This window comes from Accipiter gentilis, chromosome 2, assembly GCF_929443795.1.
Source record: "Accipiter gentilis chromosome 2, bAccGen1.1, whole genome shotgun sequence".
NCBI lineage: Eukaryota > Metazoa > Chordata > Aves > Accipitriformes > Accipitridae > Astur > Astur gentilis.
The window spans coordinates 42,133,116-42,158,844 of NC_064881.1; the positions used below are offsets into that span (position 1 = coordinate 42,133,116).

General features: G+C 44.8%; 1 protein-coding gene across 7 annotated transcripts; it reads left to right on the forward strand.

The window, feature by feature from the left end:
• The first annotated feature begins 370 nt into the window (after positions 1 to 370).
• Positions 371 to 25,686, forward strand: NTAQ1 (N-terminal glutamine amidase 1). 7 transcript variants are annotated; one of them, XM_049819026.1, is made up of 8 exons: positions 371 to 565; positions 914 to 1,013; positions 1,577 to 1,627; positions 3,383 to 3,478; positions 3,671 to 3,819; positions 4,150 to 4,274; positions 12,362 to 12,527; positions 25,605 to 25,686. In XM_049819026.1, the coding sequence occupies exons 1-7, from the start codon at positions 396 to 398 to the stop codon at positions 12,493 to 12,495; spliced, it is 825 nt and encodes a 274-aa protein (XP_049674983.1). In that variant the 5' UTR covers positions 371 to 395; the 3' UTR covers positions 12,496 to 12,527; positions 25,605 to 25,686. The 7 variants fall into 7 exon arrangements, with proteins under 7 accessions (XP_049674983.1, XP_049674974.1, XP_049674965.1 ...); XM_049819017.1 differs by lacking the exon at positions 25,605 to 25,686 and adding an exon at positions 21,044 to 21,795; XM_049819008.1 differs by lacking the exon at positions 25,605 to 25,686 and having other exon boundaries at positions 12,362 to 12,692.
• The last annotated feature ends 43 nt before the right edge of the window (positions 25,687 to 25,729 follow it).

Here is a 25,729-nt window from a genome sequence, read left to right on the forward strand (position 1 = left end):
GCCCTCGCAGCGGGCCGCCGCCGCCCCGCCTGCGCTCGCCCCGCCGCCGCTTTTCCCCTCCGGCAGCTAGTCCCGGCCCGGGAGGCGGAGGGACACGTGCTGTGCTAGGGCATTCAAGAGTCTTGGCGCGTAAAAAGTTGGAGCAGTTTGCCTTGCTGGCGCGGGATTGGCTCGGCGGCGTGCGCTGTGCCCGCCCCCAGCCGCCGCTTCCCGCGGGCAGGGGGCGGGGCCTCCGCGCTTGCCGGGAACGTTGCTTAAAGGAGCCGCTCGCCCGCGCGGCGGCGGCTCCTCACCCCCCCCTCCCCCCTTCCTCCCGCCCGCCCGCCGCGCTTCCCCCACCCCCAACACGCTCCTGGCGGCGGTTCCCGGGTAAAAGCACCCTGAGGCGAGCCGGGATGGCGGTCCCGCCGCGCGGCCGCGTTTCCTCGGGGAAGGCGCAGCCGGCGGCTCCCGCCGCGCCCAGCACTTCCTGCGCCGCCCTCGCCCCCCCGCCGAGGCCGGCGATGGCCGCCTACGAAGCGGCGGTGCCGCCCCGCCCCGCCTGCGCCTACACCAGCTGCTACTGGTAAGGGCCGACGGGGGACGGTTGTGCGGGGCAGGCGGGGGCCGTGAGGCGGCCGATATTCCCTCCCTTTCCCCCCCCGCCGTGAGGCGGCCGCCCCTCCCTCTCCCCCTCGCCGCCGTGAGGCGCCGGGTCAGCGGGAGCCGTTAGCGGTGATGGGGCGCGGTGCCGGCCTGCGCCTGGGCTCGGAGGCCGGTCTCGGACAGGTGCGTGGCCCGGAGAGGCTCCGGCCGCAAACGGAGCTCACGCTGTGCGGCTTCCCAGCAGGTATCGCCTCTCGGCTGGCTTCTGTTCTCTGGAAATGAAGTTGGGGAGGCGGGGGGGGGAATAATCGGTTCTTGTGTTTTACAGCGAAGAAAACGTTTGGAAGCTTTGTGACTACATCAGGAGCCAGCATCGGTACCCTTTAGAAGAATTCTATGCGGTTTTCATCTCCAACGACAGGAGGATGGTGAGTCAATGAGATGGGATGTGAATGCAGCTGTGGAGAGGTTCGGGCCTTCAGACCGCAGCCCCGCGTAGGTGAGACGTGGTCCCGGGCCTTTAGACCACAGCCCAGCATAGGTGAGACATGGGCCCAGGCCTCTTAACCACATGAGCTGTGGGATGTGGTCCCAGGCCTTTAGGCCACAGGCTGACGTAGGTGGGACATGGTCCAAAACTCTTGTAGCTCGCCTTGGCTCAGAGGTGTGCAAACCACACCAGGTAAGATCTTTTAGTTATCTGGTGTGTTCAGGACCATGGGAAGAGGCACAACATCCCTGTGAGCTGTGGGGGTAATTCTTCCCTGTAATCTGTCAGTTTAGGAGACTGACTATATTATGCGGTCCGGAATAGTATCTCCAACTTCATGCTCCTGAAAGATAGAAGCTAGAGAAAATTTGCTAACTGCCACACAGTTGTAAGCCGATGAAGTGGATAAGTTAGCAAAGAACTAACCAGTTAACCTGAAATTAATCCATATTAGTCTGAAAGGTTTTATTCACTTAAGGTTTATTAACTTAAAACTTTCAGATTCCACTCTGGAAGCAGAAATCAGGACACGGAGATGAGCCTGTTGTCTGGGTAAAGCATTCTGTTCTCTCTCGCTCAGTAATTTCCAGTGCATGCTTCTGTAGTTGATAGCTGCAGGATCAGACATGGGTAGCATCAGCCATCTTTACGGTAACGAACTGTTCCATCTGAACATAAAGAAACACTTTTTTACTGTGAGGGTGATGGAGCACTGGAGCAGGTTGCCCAGGAAGGTTGTGGAGTCTCCACCCTTGGAGATATTTAGAAGCTGTCTGGACACGGTCCTGGTCACTTGGCCCTAGGTGTCCCTGCTTGAGCAGAGGGGTTGGACCAGGTGACCTGCAGACGTCCCTTCCAACCTCAACCATTCTGTAGTTTTTGTATTACTATTTACTATTCTTTTACAACAGATTTATGAAGAGCCTAAAGCTGGTGCTCCCTTTTACCATTTGTAGTAAATTAACAGCGAGACAGCCAGTAAAATCTACAGGTGACAAACCTTAACGTTGGTAAGAGTACATAACAGATATGTGAAAATTATTATCTGGATATTGTTGAGGCTACCAGCTTTGTTGAATTTTAAGTAGATGTCTGTACTTGTAAGAAGTGGATGGATAAAAATATCCATGTAGGCCTGACAGAGGGTAGAAAAATATAAACATTATCAGGTGTCAGCAATTAAACAGGCCCATGAATGGCCGCTTTGAAGTGTCATTTGATCAATGAATGTAGTTCACTAATTGCCACTACAGAATTCCTTTCAAATATGTATTGTTACAGAGTTCTTTCAGTTATCTGGCATGGAAAAACCTCTTATTTCTGTTTCTGAAATTCTGCAAAATAATCTGCAAACTTCTGAAGTTCTGTGATTTCTGAATCGTTCATTCACTCCCAGAATATCATTGTATTTATAGTACAAAAAAGGTTTAGTTTAAAAAGAGGTCCAAGTGTTATGATCTAAAAAAAAATAGGAGAGTCAGGAAAGGCCACCACAGAAGGTGGATTTCTCATAAAAATTCATGGATTGAAAGGTGTTTTTCCTTTGATGTTTCAGTGGATCGTAGGATATGTAAAGCTTGTAGATAGTTTTTCTAATCCTCTGTAACAGATTCTTCTGAATATTGTGGCTTGGGGTTGTATGTGTATATTGGTCTGGCAAAATAGCTTGCCCAAGATCTTTTTCATTCCAGTCCCTTTGTGGTTTTGTTTAATATTGAAAGTGTCGAAAGACTGTGCTTGAAACTTTTTTTGTGAGTGGATTTAATGTAAGCTTTAGTAAGCTGTTAGCAGCTACCTTCAATTTAATTTTGGAAAAGAGCAGTGTACATACCTGGCACCTAACATAAGTAACTCCAATTTCTGCAAACCTCCACCACACCTACGTTTCTTACATGTTAAGAAATAAAACTGCACCTCAGAACCTAAGTGTCAAGACAAAATAGTTAGCTTGAAAAAGCGTGATACAGTACCCACAGGTGTTTTTTCGAAGCTTCAAGAGCTACTACAAGAATTTGTCTGACTCTTATGGTCCTCTTGATCTGAGCTGTTTGCTGCTTTTTCAGTTGCATGCTGTTTTTTCAGCTGCTTCTGGCAGCTAAACACTCGGCACTCAAATTCACAGACCACGTTACTGCAACAGGTACAACATCTCTTATTAAAAAAGATTACTAGATAATTTTGATGTTAACCTATCGTCATATATTGTTGTGAGCTTTTATTTAGGACTGCGTCTAAGCCGAAAATGCTTACCCCACTCAACTTTTGTGGTTTGGTGTGGGATATGAAAGAGATTTGCTATTTTCTTAGGAGCAGCGTACACTTCAGTTTAGCTGTCCAAGCTTAAATGAAAGGAGGCTGCAAAGGAATGGGGAGATCACCAAGGTTTCTTCAAAAGCACAATGGGTGAGAAAGGCATTAGGAAATCTCTCTCCTGGTGCCAAAAATGTTACAGGCTTAACCTCTTGAAGGCCAGAAAGCAGGATTTAGAGAAAGGGATCTATAGCTTCTGCTTTCAGGAAGCATTTTTTCCCCCCCTGCATTTGCCAGTTTCTCATTAACAGCTGTTTAACTAATGGCAATGACCCTTCTTCCCAGGACTACCATGTTATTCTACTTCATGTTTCCAGTGGGAAGCAGAACTTCATTTATGATCTTGACACAGTGTTGCCCTTTCCATGTCCTTTTGACGTGTACAGTGTGGAGGCCTTTAGGTTGGATGACAGCCTTCGTCCAGAATTTCACAGGTGACGATGTCAAAGATAAAGACCATGAAAGTTATTTCATGAAATTGAAGTTATCTTTGTTGATGCATAATGACAGAATTTTTGTGCTATACACCAGCAAAATAAACATACTGCATTATTTTTCTAAAGCTCTTAATCTTAGTCATAAAAAGCCCTTTTCTTTCCTACTGTAGTTTCTTGTTAACTAATTAACTGCTTGGCACGATATTGCTGATTTTTGTATTTAACGAAATTAATACTCCTTGATGGGAGAAAGGGGCTCGTGTTCCAAGTAACTAATGCAGTATTGTATACATGCATCTTTTGATACAATTTTGCATTATTATTTAGGAAAATTAGAATGGTTCGAGCAGATATATACTTGAAGACGTTTGCTTCAGACAGATCTCATATGAAGGATGCAAATGGGAAATGGCAGAAACCTCCCCCTACATACCCTTGCATTGAAACTGCAGGTAAGCTGCCAGAGCTCCTTTTTCCTGCTTAGAGTGTTGAATGACATAGTCCAAGACGCACACAAAATATAAATATGCTTCCATAACGTGTCTGGAAGCACATTCAGCTAGCTTATTATTTCATATGGGAAAAAAATAGGGCTATGAAGCATTTGGCACTTCCTTTTCTGAATATGTAAAGTCTAGCATGCCTCCTGGCATTTACCGTTATCAAACATTAATTACTGATCTTCATAAACTGAGCAGAGATCGAGAGGGAAGTAATACTTTTCTCTCATTACGGCAGGGAACTGAAGCAAAGAGGCCAAATAATTTGCTTAGGGCCACAAAAGTGAATTTTTAACGCACTGATTATACCACACTTTAGCTGGCAGGTCCCATCCTGCCAAAGCAGGTTATTTTGACAGGAGGAAGTTTTCGGGCTCTGCTCAGTGTGCTGGGTTTGCCTGCATGAGATGTTTGAGGTTTTTCTACCAGGTGAATGGACCCGAGGGCACTTTAAGGCAAACTGGCAAGTCAGCAAATTTTTGCCCAAGCCTTTAAGCCTCTTTAAGTGATCGTCTACTTAATAGCCTCTGGGCCAAGCAGAGAAGTAAAGACTTGCCATCTATTCTGTAGAACCACTTAAACCACTCTTATCACACATCATTTCAGCTTATTCTAATCATGTGCTTGGCAAGCTGGCTAACATTCACCATGTGTTTGTTTGTTCTTTCATTTTCTTCCCAGATGGAGAAAAGTGTGGTGAAGTCTTGCTTTGAAAGAGTTTTCATGTTATTGCTCCGCATGTTTGGTTTTGTTGCTTTTTTAATAAGGCAGTACTGCTATGTATTTATGTTGGAGAAGGCAGGGTCAAAGAAACATGTTGTGTCCAAGTTTAGGTCCATGTTTATTGTGGGTTTAAGTTTCTGGGAAGTTAATTCTCAATCTCTGCTTTGGCTTCTACGGAAGCTTGGTGTTTCACGCTAGAGTAGAAATGAATTATGAATGTGGGCAGGAGCACAGATGTGGTCTTCCTTGTGAAGCTTTAGGTGTTTTCTAGACAATCCAGGTTATGAAGCACCTTAAATTGTATGTCTTGGTCCTTATCCCCAATAAAGCTTTATGCAAAGGTAGTGTAGTGAGTGGAGAATGCCTGAACTGCAATTCATGGTTCACTGTTAGCTGGAGCCCCCTAGGAGCTAAGGACTTTTTGCTTGTGGAAACCTTATTGTTGTGATAGTTTAGAGCTAATGAAAGTGTGAGGAATATAGATCAGGCCAGACCAGGAAGGTGAAAAAATTCTACTCAAAAGAGTAGAAAACATTACTTGTGGATAGTAAGTTACAGAATGACTCAGTTGCAGATGTGTATGTGTACCTCCAGCTACAGTGAATGACTCCATAGCTGCAAACTGTGTAACTCTCCCCTTACCTGTCTTGCTTGGCCAAGCTTTACCTTACTGATGAGCAGCAGCCACATGGTCTCAACCAACCTCCAGATTGTCTCTGTGATGTTGGTAGTTAGTGAAAGATACATAGATCTTAATTCCTCTTATGCTTTATTTCTTTGCTCTGTACCTTGCCATGCTGAAAGAAACATCCATAGGTCATCCAGTCCAACACCTGCTCAAAACAGGGGTTCCTTAGGGCTCTGTCCAGTCTAGTCTTGAACACCTCCAGGGATGGAGATTTCACCACCTTTCTAGGCAATCTGTTCCAATATTTGACCACTGTCATGGTAAAAATAAAAACCTAAAAATTCCTAGTACGTAACCAGAATTTCCCGTGTTCCAGCTTGCTTTTTTTGCTTCTTGTCCTGTTGTCAGGCTCCTCCAAGAAGGCTCTGGCTCCATCTTCTTTCTGTCCTCTGATCAGGTAGGTGTAGACAGCAGAAAGGTCTCCCCTTTGTCTTGTCTGTTTAAGACTGAACAAGCCCAGTTCTCTCAGCCTCTCCTTGAATATCATGTTCTCTTGCCCCAAAAAACTTGATGTTCCTCTTCTGGGCTCATTCCAGTATGTCAGTGTTTTGGGGTTTGGGTTGGTTTTTTTTTTTTTTTTTGGCTGGGTGTTTTTTTGTTTGTTTGTCTTTATACTGAGGAGCTCCAGACTGGACACAGTATTCCAGCTTTGTGCTGATGTGCTCTGGTCTCCTGGTCAGTTGGCTGAATGTTGCAGATCAAATAAACTGGTTACCCTGCACCCACTGAAGGTGGAAGGTCATTCACTAGGTATCTTCAAGATCTGGGTCAGAACAGGAATAGATTGTATCAGAACTAGGATGTCTAGTTCAAGTTGTCTTTCCTTCAGTACTAGTTTCTCCAGCTTTATTTTTTTTGTCTTCCCTGTATTCACTTGAGATATAATGATGCGTGCTTCAATGTACACAGTGCTGTAAGTCAGTGAGGAGTCTGGGTTTAACTGTTGTGGAACAAGCATGCGCTTTAACTTTTAGCTGAATCTAAGTGCTGTGCTTCAGTGATGCAGTTCTATAGGTGAGCACATGTCCTGCAGGCCAACATACAGGTTTAGAAAGCATTGCTGTCAACAAGTGGAACTGGCAATTCTCTTCTTCTAGAAACTGGTAAAGTAATGTCTCAGCACAGTTTTATCAGGCATAAAAGCACCTTATTTTAAACTTGATGGAAAACTGGGTGGCAGACTTTTTGTTATCATAAAAGAGCCTAGGGTATTAATGTTCAAGTCCATGCCAAATTCCATTGCAGATAACTGTTTTCTCCCTGCCGTTTCACTTCGATAGAGTGCTCTGCTTTCCATGTTAATTTGTGTTTGCATAAGATTAAATTGCTTACGTATTTCATGTTAGAGGTGACTGCAATGTAATGGCTGACAGAACTGACCACATTTTATTTTAGTATCAATTTATTTGAGGGACATTTAGATCAGAGCATTATTGTTATAATAATAATAATTGTTATTCTTTTGCTGTCTTTTAGAGTAGCCAAATTCCTAAGTTCTTGAGAAGATGATTACAAAATCATACAAGGATTTTATATTACTTCTCTTTGCTGTATGTCTTCTTTGATGTTAAACAAATGTTTGAAGACTGAAAAAATACAATAAAAATGTATCAGTCTTTCTTTTTAACAGCACAATGCTCATACATTAAAAAGAAATGTGCCCATGAATTCTTGGTATTTAAAAAGATGATCGGCACTCCAGTACTATTGTATTGATAAAATTTGCTATGTGTTAAAGCATATTAGTTATATTTACATACACTGCTCTTCTTATCCCACTTGGTTTTAAAGCTTTTAGTAAACTTAAAAAGACAAGAATGTTTGCTCTTGGTACTAAAATATTGCCTCTTCCAGAGCAGAGCAGCTGTTAAGCCTGAATATAGCACTTTAGAAAAGGAAATTCTGTAGTATCGAAGTCAGATGTAAGCTAAATAGGACCATTGGTAGGACAATATAATTTCCCAATGTGGAGCTAGGACAGGATGCTGGGCAGTGATCCTTTTTTATGAAGTATACCAGGAAATGTTTAATGACCATGAAATTCCTTTTGGAATTGAATCGAGGAATCTCTGTCAGTAACCAATTAAGCATTTTTTTTTTTTCCTACTACTAACTCAAAAGGAATAATTCTTAAACTGTATTTGTACTGCTCATGGGGTTGCAAAATAAACCTTCTAAAATAAGCTTATCTTGAGTCATAAATTCCAGTCCATGCTTAAAAAAATTGAAGCTGGAACTAGGTGATTTTTTTTTTTTTAAAAGAACCATAGCATTATTTTTTTAAAAAACAATCAATCCCAAACTAACCAACTAAACAAAAAAAGTCAGGCTCCTCAGTATCTCATCAGAACTCACGTGCTAAGGGTTAGCCTTTTGCAACTGGCCTGCTCTAGCCATTTCCCAGAGCTAGGCCCCTATGTTTCTTATTGGCATTACTCTGGCCTCTGTTCCGCTCTGCTGCCATGCATGCCAAGAGAAGCTGGCTAACTGGGTGCATGGTGCTTTCTCACCCAGCCCTATCCTCAAAGCAGCTCTGTTGGAATAAGCATACCTGAGCTGCAGCAGATTCCCCTGGTCCTACCTGGTTGGCAGTGGCCTCCCATTGAAGGAAAACAGGGGTGAGTCTGGTATTCTGTTCAAATAATAAAAATTAAGAAGATACAATTTGGGGGACAGAGTCATCATTCTGGGGCTGGCAAGCCCAGGCTGAGGTTTTCTTCTAAGTCTTGTCTCCACAAATTAATGAGGTCTGATTCTGCTTAGTTTGAGTCCTGATGAGATCAGCCCTCCTTACTACAAGTCTGTGTAAGAATCACAGCTTGCACAGTGCATTTCAAAATTACTCAGAACAGATGGTCTTATGGCTTATATACAACTGTTAGCAACAGCTCTAACACTGAAAAGCATTGGTTTGAATTTCAGTTTTCCCTAGGCGTTTGGTAGCATACTGGCAGGATTGATTTGTAAAGGGTTTTTGGTTTTTTGTATTATTATTAAAATCCCTGGTAGTCATAAATGATGGGGGTTTACTTGTTTGGTTTTTTGTTTTGAAGAGCATGAGTAGGACAGCTGAGAAATTCTGGAGGCACTGTGTATGACACATCTATGTAACGGCGAGCTACTAGACAGAGGCCAGGCAGATGTCTGCAGTTTCTTTCTGTATCTCATTTCTGAGATGGTGGTAGGATCCTAGTGAAAGCAAAAAAGAAGCACTGATACAGATACAAGTAGCTTATATGCACTTCATGGCAACTTCTGCTCCTCTCATGTGAGAATAAAACTCCAGTCTGTCAAGTTAGGTCCTTACTTCATGAGCTTTTGTGGAAGTAAAGAATCAAGTCGGGATAGAGCCAATAAAAGTACATCTAAGGATAGAAGTATTTAAATTCTGCGAGCGGCTTATTGAAATTACACCTCATTCTGGGAAAGATAGTTTAAGGTGACCAGCTTTGTTTTACACCCAGATGGACTAGGATGGTTTGCACAGTCAGTTAAGTCTCAGCTGTGGGGACAGCACCCTCCAGCTGAGTGTGGTAAAGGCCTTTTTGACTCTGCCTGCAACAATACTACTCTCCCTGCTGAGGCAAGGGAGAGGGTTCTGAAGAGAGCTGTAAACACCTACGCAAGTCTCTGAAGAGCCCATCATTCTAAGTATTTTAGGTGCCCCCAAGGTTAGGCAGCAGCAGAGCTGATCTTGGAGGCTTTGTTTCAGACTTGCTCACCTCCAGCAGCCCTTGGGCAGCTGTCACTATGTAGAGTCAGTCCAAGGTCTGTGAGCCAGGCTGTCTTGGCTGAAACATTGCTTTCTAACTACTGTTGGCAGAAGCCACAAGTATCATGGCTAACAATGCCATCTGATAGCGCGTGGCCTTTTATTTTGTCCCTGCTCATGGCAAAAGTGTCAAGACTTTATTAAAAAAATAAAATTGTGCAAGAAACCCAGAATGCACCAGCTAGGTCTCATTGAGAGTGTGCGTGCGCAACAAAGTGGGTTTGGTCAAAGAGGAAGGTTAGCTCTGAGCATGCACAAATGCAAGCTAGTGTAATAGCCACAGCACCTGAGGAGGACTACAAGTGTAATGTAAAGTTTAAAAAAATTAATTCTGCTGCTCTTGACCTTGTATAAATATTATATAAAGCATGCTCTTCCCTGGTTTTGTGGATAAATCCTCTCTCTTTGTCAACTGTAGCATCCAGATGTCTCTCTTGTAGATTCTGCTGTTTGTTACTCTTCATCTGCTTCAGAAAAAGAACTTTGTGGTGTTCTCATGCATTTTTGCAGAGCTGTCTCCTAAAGCTGCAAGGTCTAACATGCACAGCATTCAGATACAGCACATGAGTAAGAAGAGTGGCATAGAGAGACTGTTAACCTCCTCAATTGAATAAAACGGGAAAGGTCTTGCTATGTTTTTTCCTATGGATAGCTCTCATACTGCTTCAGTGCCATCTACTGACGGGTTCTTAGACCATCCGCTCTTCACAGGAATGTTCTTGTTTGCTTTGTTAGAACAATTTTTCATTTCATTAAGCTTCTCTGATGGACTGTGCTATGCTCTGCTACAATCCTTCTGAATTTAAGAGAATATTTCACTTCCTCCAGACATTGTGACAGCCAACTTCCAAGTTGCTAACAATGGCAGCTGTGTTTGTAACTCTACTGGAACAATCCCCTTTGGGCTTCTTTACCATTCACAGAACAGTTTTATGAAATTATTCTGCTATGCTCAGTGCACATAAAGCAGGGGATTATTTGTCTTTCAAATCTTAAACTATATGAAGAATCACATTAATTTTAAACCAAAAGTATCTGGGAGGAAAAGACAAGTTGGGAATTGGAAAATAGGCTTACCAGTCTACCAGCAAGCAAGAGCCGTTATGCACTACTAATTGTTCTTGCACTACAACAGCAAATTGCTGGGCTTGTGCTATTTTAAATCCCCACATGGTCAGGCAGAAGTTGGCCCTGTTCTGCCAGACTCACTTCAGCAGTAGGAGGATGCTTGGCTGAACATAAGGATTTTCAACATGCAGAGCCCAAACAGGTTAACAAGAAAAGAGTTTGGGGCCACACCTCGGAAGTGGTGAGAGCTGGGATTAGGCAAATCACAAAGCTGTGTCTTAGTGTAGATGTGGTGCAAATAGAGAGCTTCGGGGGCTGGATTATGGCTGGGACTCCTGGGTCTGGGATTCCCGAACATTGTCTTCCCTTCCTCGCTTAGGCTGTCCATAATGGTAAGCCTAATTACACAAGCTTTTTGCAGCTGAAGCAAATTCCATCCTATGGATTTTCTAATCCATTCATTAGAGCCTACTCTTGTTTCGTTCTTAATCCTTAAATGCGCACATGAATCATCCATGTTAAAATAAATACTTAAATAAAGCAGGAAAGCTATAACAGTAAATCCAATGGCTCTCCCACTCTGTTCTTTAAACTCATTCTCTTCCACTTTTCTTTTAATGGGCATTTAAAAAGATTATTTGCGCATATCATCAGTGAGAACATAAAACAACAAGCCCACGGATGTTTGCAGTCAGAGCTGAATAGGCTGAGGAATTGGAAACCTCTGATCAGCATGGGTCTGAGTCAGCAAAGCTTGTACTAGGCCAGCTCCAGAAAAGGGATGTATAAGGCACCTAAAGCCAAAACTGTGCACCAGCACTTTGCACTGAGCTCACTGGGATCCGCAAACAGGACAGAATGGTTTCTCCCTCTCCTGCGGGAGTCAGAGCAGATGAAACTCCTGGCGAAGAGCAGTCATGCTTACTTTTCTCTTGAAACTATGGCAGTTAACCTTTTCCCCCTCTGACTTCATTCAGTGGTTCAGGATTCAAAAAAAAGTGGTTTCCCCCAGCCAAGGTTAGTGCCCTTCTTTGCCTGAGCATCCCTCTAGGCTACGGGCTGGGTTACGTCAGATATTTCCTCTGGTCTGCATAATCTGGCCTTGCAGTGAGCCCATGTACAGCAAGGACAAAGTTCAGGGCTGGAGGGAAAGCAAATACTGTAGTCTGGGGAGTAACAAATGGTAGGTTTGCCCAGAGGCTGATCACTTCTGAGAGACACTAAGTAACTTCCAATGCTGACTGCTGCTTTGATCCAGTTCCTCTGTAGTCAGTGTAAAAGTTGACTCACTTGACTTTGGTTCAGAACTTAATGGAGGAATAATATCTCCCCTGCTTTTGAGTAATCAGATTGGTGTGAATGCAGGAAGACTTCAAGCACCTGTTGCATTGCAGTTCTGTGTTGGTTGTTATTTGCACTCCAGTTCTCTGACACTGCTTGACCCTTCTAGGCTGCTGTTGCAGGCAAAAATTGTACTTTTTCCTGTGCATACTGGTTTCTAATGACTGAGGATGCTTACTGATCTAGTGATGTGATTATTGCTATGGGCAGAGAGAGGGATCAGGGCAAAAGCAACATTTCATAGACTGGAAATAGGTGTTTTCGTAGCACCATACAATTTGCAGAATCTTGCTGGACTGCTGCTCAGCAAGTGTGCTATGAACTCTTCACTATTTTGAACTGAACTATCAAAGAGGGTTTTTCAGGCATTTTCTTGATAGATGTATATGTGTGCTACAGAAGCTGCATCAGGAACTTAAATATTTCCCTTTTCTGGTCCTTTTTCAGACTCCAAGATGAACTTGGATGAATTCATCAGTATGAATCCCAAAGTGGGATGGGGTTCAGTATTCTCCCTTCCAGACTTTGTGCATCGATTTGGCAGACAGACTGATTACAGCTATTCCTTGGAAGGACAGTGAAGTGAACAAAGGTCTCCCTGCTTCTGTTTTGAGTAGGTGTGGTTTGTTTTGCTGCTCTTACATTGTATTTATGGTTTACATTTCTGTACATGGAATAAGTATTTGGGCAAATAGAATACGCGATCAGAAATATCATGAACTGAATAAAAACTTTTATTTTGATTACGTAAGAATGAACTTGGTTTTTAATATGTCAAATCAAATGCAGACATCCCACCGTAAGCATATTACTTTTCCATCTACTGTGCCCAAATTGAAAAGAGCATTTACATGCTGTCAGAACAGCTTTGGGAAAAATATATGCATAAAATACTGAACAATGTAGCCCAAATTGTTAAATGTCACCACATTTTAGAAGTGAGATACAGTATATTTTCTTTAAGCTATAATTTGTATCACTTACATAAACAGATAGTGCATCTCAGTTTAGTCACTAAGTTTATCAGTTAGGTTTATTTAGCAGAAGCCTGAAGGCCAGACCCACAAAGGGAACATAGATTTAGTATTACAGTCTTGAACTCCCAAGCACAATGTAAAACCAGGTATCTAGGTTTCTGTGCTGTACAAGGGGAGAATTAAATGCCTGCCATTTCAGTTAAACTGTTCTAGTGCTGACAGTTGCTGGAAGATGCAGTTGCTTTTACTTCTCAGGCTGGCTGTGCATTCTCACCTGCCCCCATGTGCTTGCACTTGGCATTTGTCTGGCCCCATGGTAATCCAGGGTAGGAAGCTAAACCAACAGAAAGAAGTAATGCTGGGGGGGGGGGTTCTGCTTCTTAGCTCCTTGAACTGGCTTGCCATGAGGTCAGACAGCTGCTCCTGCTGGTATAAGAAAATCAGCAGGAACATATGGTTTGGGGGGAAGGGAATGAGAAAGCCTCCCCTATACAGGGTCGCTTGCTGCTGAATTTCCTTAGAGGTGATATCAAGCTGCGTCCTTGCTGGGGAACCCAGGAAAGCCATAATGTTGATTGGGGGTTTGGAGCAAAGTCTCCCATGTCTTAGAAGAGTGCCCTAAACATGGGATTACAGAAATAGGCCCAGATGGGGTATTTAATTCTCTGGTTTTGGACCTGTTCTACTTTACATACTGGCATATCATAGAATCACAGACTGGTAGAATAATTCAGGTTACAAGGGTCAGGCTGTCTCTAGTCCAATCTCCTGTTCAAATCAGGTCAGACCAGGCTGCTCAGGGCTTTATCCAGTCAGGCCTTGGAAACCTACTGGGATTGAGACTGCAATAAACATTTGTGATGGACTTCAGTCTTGGTGAGGAAAAGCACAGTAATGGTTTTAAGTATTAAGGGATCATTTTACTTGTAAGTACAGAAAAATATAAAAATTTCAATGATACACCTATGTAAAAGGTCTGATTTATCAGTGTTTGGATGAAATGGCAGCTCTTTCTGCATGACGCTGATGTGGCAGACATGCTTTGAATGAGTGAAGACATTGTTACTTACTATTTTTGAGTGATATCAAGACTGGTTGTGAATGTACACAGCAGCAGAAATTTGCCTGCTCAGCTCTGTATAGATGCTAACCCTGTGCCCAGGGTGTTGCGTGCACTGCCCAGGTTAGACAGTAGCAGAACTGAGAATTTAAAGATCCACGTTTTAGATGAACGAGTTCTGTTAAGCACTTTTTATCCTTCAAGTAAGTGGTTGAATGGCATACACACAGAGTTCCTGTGCATTGCTCAACAGACCCTTTAAATTGTTGCAGAACATTAGGTTCTCATCCCTCCCTACTTGAGTATGTCATTTGATTTAAGTATGAGCTGCCATCCCCAGCTGGTTTCTGGTGCCTAAAATCTGTGACACAGTCCCTTTAGTAAGGCTTAGGCACAAGAATTTGCCTGGTTTAATCTATCTTCAGGATTGAGGCTGTTAAGAAGGAGAACAGTCACAACCATTATTCAGAATACACAAGTTTTAAAAAAAATCAATGTGAAGACACAGTCCTTTTTCTCGCTAATCATTCTGAACAGATGCTTAATTTTAAATGTAGCAGGCTGGGTGTGTGTGATGATAGCTCTTCTATAATTAACAGTCTTTTTGTAGCTCTTATAAAAAGTTGTCATTCCAGAGGAATAGGTAAAAGCCAGAGAATGATTTCTTTCAGTGCTGAGGATGTCGATACTGTGGTGCTGTCTCTGTAGCCCTTCAAGCCTGGTGGCATTTTCATCACCATTTCAGAAGGTGTGCTATCAGACAGAATTCAGGAATACACCAAGTGCTCATTTAGGGCCCCAAATACAAGGAGGAGCTACTTGCTTCACCATAATTAGCAGAGACCAGCCCTTTTTCTAATGGCGATTAGCCCTGGTGTCCCATCAGAGGCACTAAGTGAATTCCCTCCCCTCTTTGCTGCTTTCTCTCTCCCATTAACCCTTGTCCTGACCGTTTCAGGGAACTTGCTGTGTTTAACCTTTATGCTGTCACCTCAGACTGATACATGAGGTGGCCCCACCAGCGTGGTTTATTCACTGAGCACCACAGTAAGTTGCAGACAGAAAAGCAAAGTTTGTTGAGAGCCACTTTGCTGAGTGCCTGCAGAAGCAGCACGTGTCAGAAGTACAAGCAAAGAACTGCCACTGTAAAGCTGTTGGCTGGGAGGCGAATTCACTGCCAGACATCACTAATTATCAGCTCTGTGATCACTGATGTTTTAAAGACCTAAGATTCAACCACCTTTATACCACGGGCATGCATATGTATGGAGTACACCATACGGCAGAACACGACTCGGTCCTCAAGTACACCCACCCAATCAAAGTGGTGCTCTAGGGAGAGCCTCGCTTCTTGACGCAGGGGAGCTGGGCTCATGCTACTATGAGATATACAATAATATGAAAGCTTTGACATCACTGCAGGGCTGATTTGCTGGGGTGCACCAGCACAGCAGGATCAGCATGTGCTCACCTGTACTCTGTGCTGTCGATAGCCCTTGAAACTTTTCATCTTCCCTGTGTCCAGGTGATATACCGATGTGTCCAGCACAAAGATGTGCTGCTTACTCACTTTCTGTACAATGATTTCTTAGTGCAGCATAGCTTTCCATTCCCTTTCAGCCTTCTTTACCTTGTCCTTTCCCGCAGTGAAGTCTTTCTGTTGTCCAGTTATTACAGTATTGATGTGCTGAGAGCCCCTAAGTGGTGGCTTTTTGGACTGGGTCACCCATGAGTCGGGCATTGAACAAAGCGAGGAGAAACCTCCCTGTCCTCAGGTCAGTTACTCACAATCCCACGGTCTTCCAGCTTCTGTATTCTGTTGGTCACTGGAAATTCTCCAACACTTTTACTTCTAGACATCGTAGGGCAAGACCCTGATAGACTTATAATAGGGGGACATCCTATCTCACAGGTAGTTCCTCTTGCCTCCATCAGGCTACTGATACAGTAAGCTGCAGCATGAGATAGGACACCCACGTCTCTCCTGCCTTCTTCTCTTCTTTGCTGCTGCTTTTTAGTTGAGAATATAGTTTATGTGATAACTAACCTCTTTTATTTGCCTGTTTGGGGCTTTAGAGAAAAAATGCTGTTTTTTTCTGGCACGCATTTTCTTGGTCAGCACATTTTTGCAAACTTAATACATGACCAAGTCTGTCTTGAGAAAATTCCATTTCTCAGTTGGCCAGCAGAGAGAGCAGTCAGCATTCGGTGGACGTGTGGGTTGGGATGCTTGGCCAGAGGCTGGGCCCTGCCAGTAGCTGTTACAGCTCAAAAATAATAATTCTGACAGCAGCACAGAGGCGGTCCGTATCTTGCAAGGTTGTGGCTAATGGGTTACATATTGCCCTTGACTGCCTGAGTCTCTAATGTCAGTACAAGTCCTTCCTGTGCACCAAGGGCTATAGGCCATCATCATCAAGCCACCTACCAATTTTGGGGGATCTGTTTAACGTTCATAATCCCTACAGAAATGGGTGTGTGACACCTTAGAATATTGGACTAATTGCTTCGATATCAATTTATGGACTTCAGAAGCTAAATTTATGAACCTGGGATGCTGCAATCTGATGTGTGCTATTAAGGAGGCACCAGGGTAGATTTGTATGAATCAGATTCCAGGATGAGAGCCTCGGTCAGGGCATTTTGACCTGCATGGCCTCCTCTTCTCACCCCCTCATTGTCTAACCAGAGCCTCATGTGTGCTCTGAAGCACTGTTGCTCTCCAAACATCTGTAAAATGGCCATCTCCGGGGTCTGCTTTTCTTTTCTTAGAATGACTTTGGTCCAAATTTTCTCTTTTTTCATAGTTTTTTCCCCCATCTTTTCAGCAAACATGGGTTGTAGACTGAATGACCTGGGAAAGCTGTACCAGGGGATAGGAAGGAGTTGTGAAAATCCCACCGTGTCTCTGCAGTAGTCACAGTTAGGTCCCATGAGGTAACTTGCAGAACCATTACCGAGACACTGTCCATGACCCACGTGGTGGTTGTGCCCTGCAGCTGGCATGAGCCACACTGCCGGACGGGAGGGCTTGCAGAACATCATGTCACACATCACCCAGCTGAGCAGATAGCTCCAGGTTTGGTGGGGTTACCCTCCTATGATACTTAGGATTCGCAGGCTTGGAGAATCTCCTCTCCTCTCGAGGTGAAACCCGTCTGGGTGTCTGTCTCTCTTCAGGTAATTAACTAAGAAATTTGAGGGAGGAAATGCTGGTCATTTTCTTCTCCCTTCTGGCTTGCTCCTTATGCAGGAATTGGCCCAGTTGAGGCCAAGGTTAATGAAGCATACCCAGAGAGTGAGTGTCTGGAGACATCTTCTCAGGTTTACTCAGCAGCTGCGTGCACCCCTCCCCATGGAGCTCAGCTCTTGGTGAAGGTTTTTGTTTGTGACTGTGGAGTCAGAAGCGAATCACTCCATATAAATGCAGCCTTTCAACAAGTTAAGTGCAGCTGCAGTAGTGGTTCTGGAAAATCTCTCCAGTTTGACCTAAGATAAACAAATATGGTTGCTTAAGTATCCTCAGTGTTTCCTTATACTTACAGTAGGAAATACCTTGGATATTGAGGGCAGCTAAAACAAATCTTTCTTAGCTATCTAAGGCCTCCGGCAAGTCCCTGAGTTTCTGAGCGAGCTAAGCCACTTCCTAGGCATAAGGCATACCAAGCTTCATTTTATAGCCATAAAAATAAGCATTCAAAGGACCTGAGCTGTGAACTGTCACTCACAAAGTCCGAGTGAAGCGACATTATTCACCTGAAGCTCATTTTGAGTGTCTGGCGCTGGTGCAGAGGAAGATGAGCAGGGTGTTTCTGACGAGCTGGATTCCTGACATTATATTACTTAAAAGCAGGAAATGCTCATTTGGCCTGGTTCAGTGTCATACCAGCCTTCCCATGCAAGGCTATATCTGGAACCCAAACACTGCAATAAGGCAGGAATCATTATATGTTATTTTTTTTAAACGGCCTACACAGTAAGAAGATGGTAGTTATCTCAGCCTTCCCTTCTTTTTAGTATGCAATTGTGGCAGCGTGCTTCCCACCGTCTCAGCTTGGCTGCTGAAATGGCAGCGCACCAGCTCCATGCTTGGAGCCATCCCGAGAAAATGTTCTGCTGCGGCTTTTAACCATTTAGCTGTAAAGCTCCCTCCGCTTCCACTGTTTCTAACTGCTGGGGTGAAGCAAGGGTTTCCAGTCCTTGTTTACAGCCAGTGTAATCAGTTTGGCTATTTATACTGTACTCATCACAGAGCACTTTGCTGTATGAAATGGTCACAGTTATATTTATACCAGTGCAAAACCAAAGTCATCACAAATCGAGGAGGCGACATTCAGAGTATTTTTTCCTCGCTACGTGAGCTGCTTCTTCAGAAATTCAAACTTTTATCGGGCAAAGTCACACTCCTAGGAAGAAAATTCAGCCTGCTGTAAGTCAGGAATACCACCAGTGTTTTTCTGCACTTTTGTTTTTGTCTTGTGTGAAGTAAATGTGACTGTTTAGTCAAGTAGCTTCTACCAGCTGCTACCTCGGTATGAATATGCAGCGCTGCCAGCAAAGTCCATAGAGTTGTCTTAGTACAGCTGAAAGCAGAGTTTGATCCGCTCTGCCAGAGGTACTAAAAATACCTTTTTATATGCTAAGGTATGTGTCTGGCCAGAAGTTGTTTTCAAATGCATCCTTCCGTGGAGTTGCTACAAAGTAAACGGAGCCCAACCAGCTGGGTCCTGAGATGCAGAATAACCAGTGCTGGGAATGGCTGTGGGGGTCCAGCCTCTCTCCTGGCTGGCGGACACCGGCACAGCGCTCCCCCCACCTTGATCCCAGCAGCAGGTTGGGAAGAAGGGACTTGGGGGGGATTTGCAGTGCCCTACCTGCCATATTTGTCAGAGGCGTTTTCCTGGGAAGATTGTTTCCTTAATCCTCATTCTCATTTAACTTATTTGATAATTGTTAAATAAAAAAAAAAAACAGGTTGGGCGTTTTTCAGATCTGAAAGGCCAAGTGAGGGGCTTCGTTCCCTGCAGAGAAGACCCAGGCACAGTCCCACCAGCCGCCGCTCGCCAGCCTCTCCAAGCTCACACTGTGCCCGGCGGTCGGATCCGTGCACAGAGGCATAGCCCCAGCCTCCTCCCAGCCGCTGCCAAGGGCTGCGTGAGCAGGGGCAAAGCAGTCGCTCTCCCTGATGGCTGCAGAGCCCAAGGGAAACCTTTCTGCCGATTCTCTCTGTGGCCTCGCTGCTTTGAACCGCTGCAGAAATCCACGGCTGTGGAAGGGCTCGGCTGAGCCCTGGCCGCATGGGTGCAGGTCCCCAGCCCTTGCCAGGGACTATGATGTCTCCGCTGCTGGATTCCTGCAGGGGCAATGCAGGTGGTGGAGGTGGCAGGACATTACCACCCCACTCAGGATGCTTGCTGGATTTACAGAAATGCTCAGAAATGGGGATTATTTGTGCTCATTCAATGAGCTTAGCAGGTGGGGTCCGTGGCAAAAACCCACACGTGGAGCTTGTCCAGCGTTGAGGACATCTGAGGCCCGACATGTGACCAAAGCACATGTGTGCGGTCCAAAAGAGGCATTACCATCTTCTCCATCACTTGGTCTCGTCTGAGATGGCATCGTTATATGTCGCAGTAAGGTCCTCTGCCCTGCCTGCACAGTGCAGTAGAGCCTGCTCCGAGATAACATTATAACTGCTCGCTGCTGCTTAATGCTCTTTGGAGAATGATCTATGGAGCTCCAGTGGTACGGCCATTAGCATGGCTGGATTAGCAAGTGGAAGCTTTGTTTCGAGCTTTCTGTAATAAAATACTGCTGTGCTGTGGCACACAGACTAGCTAGGGTTTCACCACCAACTTAAGAAAATGAGGGCAAAGGGTGATTAAATATTAAGTGGGATGCAAGATCCCAGCTGATGCAATTCATCTGGTAACCTGAGGATGGGCTGGAGGTAAAAGTAGCTTCCTGAGATACCTGAGAGGGTACTACAGCAACCCATCCTGGCCAGCAAGAGGAGCTTTGGGGTTCGTCCATCAGTTTCCAATGCCAAGAGACCTCAGGGGTAATGTGTGCTTATGGATAGGGACCAAAATGAGGACCCTTGGAATATCTGTATCTTTTTCTATTCAGATTTCCACCTCCTCCATAAATCAAACACTATTTCTGGCTGCATTAGGCTGCAAGCAGGCTACACTTACATCAGGCAGAATATATTAATGAAAAAAAGAAAAGAGGTTTGTGATTAATGCAGAAACATTCCTTCCCCACCACACCATAAGCCATGTCCTAAAGTCTCTCCTGCAAGCAAAGCTGCTGCTGACAAAATTATTGACCTTCCTTACACTACAGAGCAAGGCTTCTGAAAGACAGCTTTTATTAATTGTGCGTCTGTATGTCCGCACACGTGTCTCTGTGCCTCTCTGTGTGTACGTATATAGAAGGATTCTTTCACAGCAGCATCTTTTGCAGTGGGTGTCGGCTCCCATGCTTGCTGAGCTCACCTCAGCATTAGCAATGAGCGACATTAAATTATATCCTCACAGCTCCCGTCGCCTTGGCTGCTGCTACCTGGCTAGGTGAAAGGGCTGTGACGGCTCCTGCTCCACTCCCTCCCTCGCTGGCATGAGCACGGGCAAGTAAATCTGGATAAATCAAGGCCCTTTCCTTTCTGAGGCTCTTGAGCTGACAGATTACCACACTTCTAGTGATTCTAACTCCCATTGTCCCCCCATCCCATACCCCTTGGAAACATTTAAAGATGGGGCTTTTTTTTCTGATATAAGCTGTGCCAAGGCTTGGTTCCTTTAGGAAGACGCACTGGCAGTGGAAACATTGACAACTACACAGGCAAATATTGTATTGCTTAAAAAAGTTTATTTGGATTGCTCCATTGCAGGGGGAGTTGGTTGGTTGGTGGGTATTTTTTCTTTCTTTTTGGATGGTGCTAAAGACACCATAAAATTAGCTACAGTATTATTCCAGTGATTTGTACACTTCATATTCATGCACCTTCAAAATTAAAAGCAACCATGATAAAATGAAGCAAATAAACAGTCCTGCAGAGGACCTAATCCCTTTCCTCCATGCTCCCAGCAGCCACCGAAGCCAGCGGGGGTCCCAGGAGGGCAGGAGCGGCAGAGCCCAGGCTAAGCGGCGTGAGGATCCTTGGGAAGGCTTTGTTGCTCTGCCACGGGGATATTAATGTTTCTGGCCAGCTGACAGCATGTGTGGCGAGTGTAAACATTTGGCTCCAGCAAAGAGTTGCAGATGAGGGAGGCAAGTTGTGCACGAGATAAGCAGGGTCCTTGCAATAGTGCCCAGCTGAGCAAGGGCTGTCTCCGGTGGATGTCAGCAGGACCAGGCGTGAGGGCCCGCAGCACTCTCGGGGAGAAGCGGGCACGGGCAGAGGGAGTTGCAGCCGTCGGTGGGAGGACAGTGGTTTTGCAGCGGAGCAGGGCACTTGCCTGGTGCCTCTGCAGCCTCCTGGGGCTCCCAGCTGCTGGCTTGTCTGAAGGCCCTAGGTGGGTTGAGAAAAACCTTGAAAATATACCACTGGGGACATGTTAGGGGTCTGAAGAAAGAGCTTAGAAGCAGTATTGAAGATGCTTGCAGTACTGCTTTTGATCATGGTGTGTTTTGCATCCAAACGGCAGCCATTTTGCAGGGGGCAAAGGGAATAAGCGGGTAAAGAACACACAGACCTCTGCTTTCCAGCTCTTTCCCAGCAGCCAGCAGTCCGCTTAATTGACAATCTGGGTTCATTGCAACAGTGTTTTAAAACTCGGGTCTTACCCTGTATGTCAGCAGACAAGAACAGTACCACTGTGCTACGGCCTGGGGTTAGCAAGCCTTCGGGCTCTTAACTTTCCTGAAGGGCTGAGTGGGGAATTTTGCATTTTTGCAGTCTCTCATTCAAATAAATAACTTTGTAAATATTAAAAAAAGACCTTGAGGCCCTAGGAAGCCTGAGGAGAAGGGGTGTAAGGTGCTGTTACACCCAGGGGTGTTACAAACCTGCTCTGCCTGGCTCCATATGCCGGAGGGTGGGTGGCACGTGGTGGCTCCTCTCTTGCAGCTACCGCACGTGTGTGTGCATGCGTGTGAAACTGGTTAGCTTGGCTGGTTTTTTCTTCTGAATGTTCAGCATAAGCAGGGAGTAATAAAATGCAACTTTTCCGCAGGGACCAGAGGAAACAAAATACTGCCTGGGTGTAGCTGAGGGCAGAGACTACTTCATTATTTTCTGTGAAATAATTCCCACGAGGCCTTGTGGAAACCCAAGGGTTTTTTTCTTCTCATTTTTCTACTTCCTTAAAGTTTCCAAAATACTCTGCTGTAACATATTTTCCCCAGTCACATGTGTTAGCTAGGAGAGAAAAGGTTAAATTCTCCTTTCATACTATAATGTAATTCATTTCCTGTTTTTCACAACTGTCTAGACACAGATCTAACAAGCATTAACCCTGAATCCCACCATTGGGCTAAAAATAGAGGCTTTAAATATAAAAGTGTGTGGTAAGAGAAAGATTGTAGGTTTCTACCTACCACCAGGAGCCAGCTCTTTTAAAGGAGAACCATTTAATTGTCTATAAGCAAGAAAAAAAACAACAACAAAAAGACTTCAGTTTCAGAGGTTTAAAAAGGCTCCTGGTTGCTTTGTATACACCAGCAGCAGCACAAGCGCTGCCGAGCTGTGGCACAGACAGGTTGATCCCCCTTTGGGAGTTATATTTGTCTGGATTTACACCTCCAGCTATACCCAAAAAAGAAAGAATGAATTCCACTTCAGCGGGAGAACTATAAAAAGACGGGGATGAAGTCATTTAAGAGATAACCCATGCCGAAAACCATGGGCAGGTTTTGGTGGAGACCTACGGACAGCACGTCCCCCAGGCCCAGCTGAGGAGGCTGCCCCAAACCCCAAGGGGGAACGGTGATCGCCGTGGTACCAAGAGGCACCTCGCTTGGGGAAGGCAAGGCCACTGTGATTTGGTCCCAACCTACCAAAGCGTTTAAACTCTCCTTCAGTCATGACCAGATCCAACAGGACTCACCAGCTTAAGCTGGATCATAGTTGGGCTGAGCGTTGGGCCTAGGTCGAGCCTGGCAATTGCCCCGCAGGTGTGTTGGCTCCTCTGACACTTCCCACAGGCTGGGCTACCGCACCAGAGCAGGAGGTCGGAGAGAAAGAGATTTCTGGCCTGTAACATGAGCTAAACCCCTCACAAAAGTGCGAGTTTTGCCTGTGACGGAAAAGCAAGGAGAAAACAAAACTGCAGGCCACGCTGGCCCAGCGCTGGGCACAGGCAGGGAGTGAGGCGGCCTCTAGGCTATTGCTGACAGTTTGTCACACACGCTGTTCCCATCAGAGATTACCCACAGAGACAGCGTTTTTTATGTACTTCACAAATCAAAATATATATGCCTGTAAGACAAAGCTTAGCTTAACGCTCAAAAGCCCTGTTAAAATACATCAAAATTCACAGTATGCCGTGAAGAGGAGGAACTCACATTTCCTGCACTGACTGTGTCTCTCCGTCTGTAAGCACAAACCCTGCAGGGTTGTTTGTTTATTTATCCTGTGAAGCTGGGAGCCAGTGTCTTTCCTGTCCCACCACCCGCTTTCAGCAGTTGCATGAAAGCAGCGGCAACCCCGGGGGTCCAGGCGGGACCCGCCATCTCGGCCGCAAAACCTGCGGGTGCTGCCTCCTGCGTTCAAGGTCTGCTCTGACCAGGACCGAAATGATCCAAGGAAAACATATTAAAAAGACATTAGTTTGTTTGTTTTCTACTAAAAAGCACAGTATACTACGCATCAAGAATGGCGAGGGGTGAACTGGTGTCTTTCCAGCTTAGGGAAGGCCTTTGAACCCACACAAGTTATTTATAGAGCCTTTTAGAAAACAGCTCTCTCCAATGTCTGCAATTTTGATGACAGGAGCAGCTCAGCTTTTGTCAAAAATAAAGCAACCTCCTATGTGACTTACTGGGGTTCACCCCACAACCCTTGTAAGCGGAAGAAAAGCAAAACGGATTGGGGAATGTTGGGGTAAAGCTGAGTCACAATCTTAATATTTGTTGTGTAAGTAGTTTTCAAAGTGCTTTTTGCCTGAACTCTACTTCTTTATTAGGCTCCAAGACAGACAAGTGAGGGCACTTCAAGGAATTATACAGTGTGACTTATCATTGATCAAGGCAGGACCTCATCCACGCTTCAGGCTGCCTCACCATCTATCTCTGAGTGCTTTTAAAAGGGTAGAGGTGTTGGCAGCACTAACGTGAAAATGGAAAGAATTGTAGGCAGACCTCACTGACCCACCCAACACATTCCTAAAAAGATCAAGTATTCCCCTTAAAGGATTTAGTCTATTAAAGTAAGTAGAACTGAGCATTTTCAAGAGAGTTAGTGTAAGAAATGTGTCTTAACAACAGCTTTCTCACCCACTTGTTTAAAAGGCTCCGGTGATCTTGTAGACTGTCCCATGTTTCCAGAGACTTGTATCTGGGGGTGCAACCCTCCTCTAAGTATAGACCTGAGGTGCAGCATAACTACCTGTCCTGGTTTCAGCTGGGACAGAGTTAATTTTTGTTCTAGTAGCTGGTATAGTGTTGTGTCTTAGATTCAGTGTAAGAACATTGATAACACACTGATGTTTCCAGTTGGTGCTAAGTAGTGTTTAGACTAAGTCAAGGATTTTTCAGCTTCTCATGCCCAGCCAGCAGGAAGGCTGGAGGGGCACAAGAAGTTGGGAGGGGACACAGCCAGGGCAGCTGACCCAAACTGGCCAAAAGGATATTCCATACCTTGTGACATCATGCCCAGTATATAAAGTGGGGGGAGTTGGCCTGGGAGGGGATCACTGCTCAGGAACTAACCGGGCATCAGTCAGCAAGTGGTGAGCAATTGCATTGTGCATCACTTTTGTATACTGCAATCCTTTTATTATTGTAATTTTATTATTATTATTAGTTTCTTCCTTTCTGTTCTATTAAACTGTTCTTATCTCAACCCATGATTTTTACCTTTTTCCTTCCAATTCTCTCCCCCATCCCACTGAGTGGGAGGGAGTGAGTGAGGAGCTGCATAGTGCTGGGGTTAAACCACAACACTACAAAAAGACTTATAAAACCACTCAAGCATACCTTACTTGACAGTGAATGAGATTAAAAACAAAGCATCTGCATTTTGTGCTTACTTTCATAGCTGGTATAGCATTCTTGAGGTAAGTAATCCTGTTTTACCATGATAACTTCTCTTGTTCCAACATGAGACATTTAATTTGCATTTTTTTGACTGCTTTTCCCCAGTTTACTGGGAGTCCCTTCAGTGTGCTCCTACTTGCATTCCCTCTGAGCAGGAGCCTAAGACAGACTGTTGCAGTCCTGACTCTAACCAGATGCAATTGTAACTGAAAAAGTTTTTTTAAAAAAAACCATAAATAATCAAAGTCACTTGGATAACAGAAAAACCCAACATTTCTGTAAGCCACAAGTTGGAGTTAAGCTACCAGACCAGTGTGAGCACTGGTGATCTCCTTCAGGGCAACAATCACTCCTGTGCTTTGGGAGAGTACAGATTCACATAAGCATGAGCTCCACATGAGCACTGTTTTTGCTAGAAGCGAGAGTTCTGTTCACCTTATTTTCCTTCAAGGTACAATGAAGCAACAAGCCTATCTGGGGTGTTCTTCTACTGCCACAACAACCTGAGTTTTGGATGTTCCTGAAGAAGAGCCTTTGCTTTCAGTCACCAGAAGCTCAAGGCTGACAAGGTCACCA

What these genes read in the sequence shown, in the direction of transcription:
- NTAQ1 (XM_049819026.1), top strand. Translation starts at nt 396, where the DNA reads ATGGCGGTCCCGCCGCGCGGCCGCGTTTCCTCGGGGAAGGCGCAGCCG. An exon ending in GAGATGAGCCTGTTGTCTGG is followed by an intron (nt 1,628 to 3,382) that starts GTAAAGCATTCT and finishes CTATTTTCTTAG; the next exon opens with GAGCAGCGTACACTTCAGTT. An exon ending in TTTCTTCAAAAGCACAATGG is followed by an intron (nt 3,479 to 3,670) that starts GTGAGAAAGGCA and finishes CCTTCTTCCCAG; the next exon opens with GACTACCATGTTATTCTACT.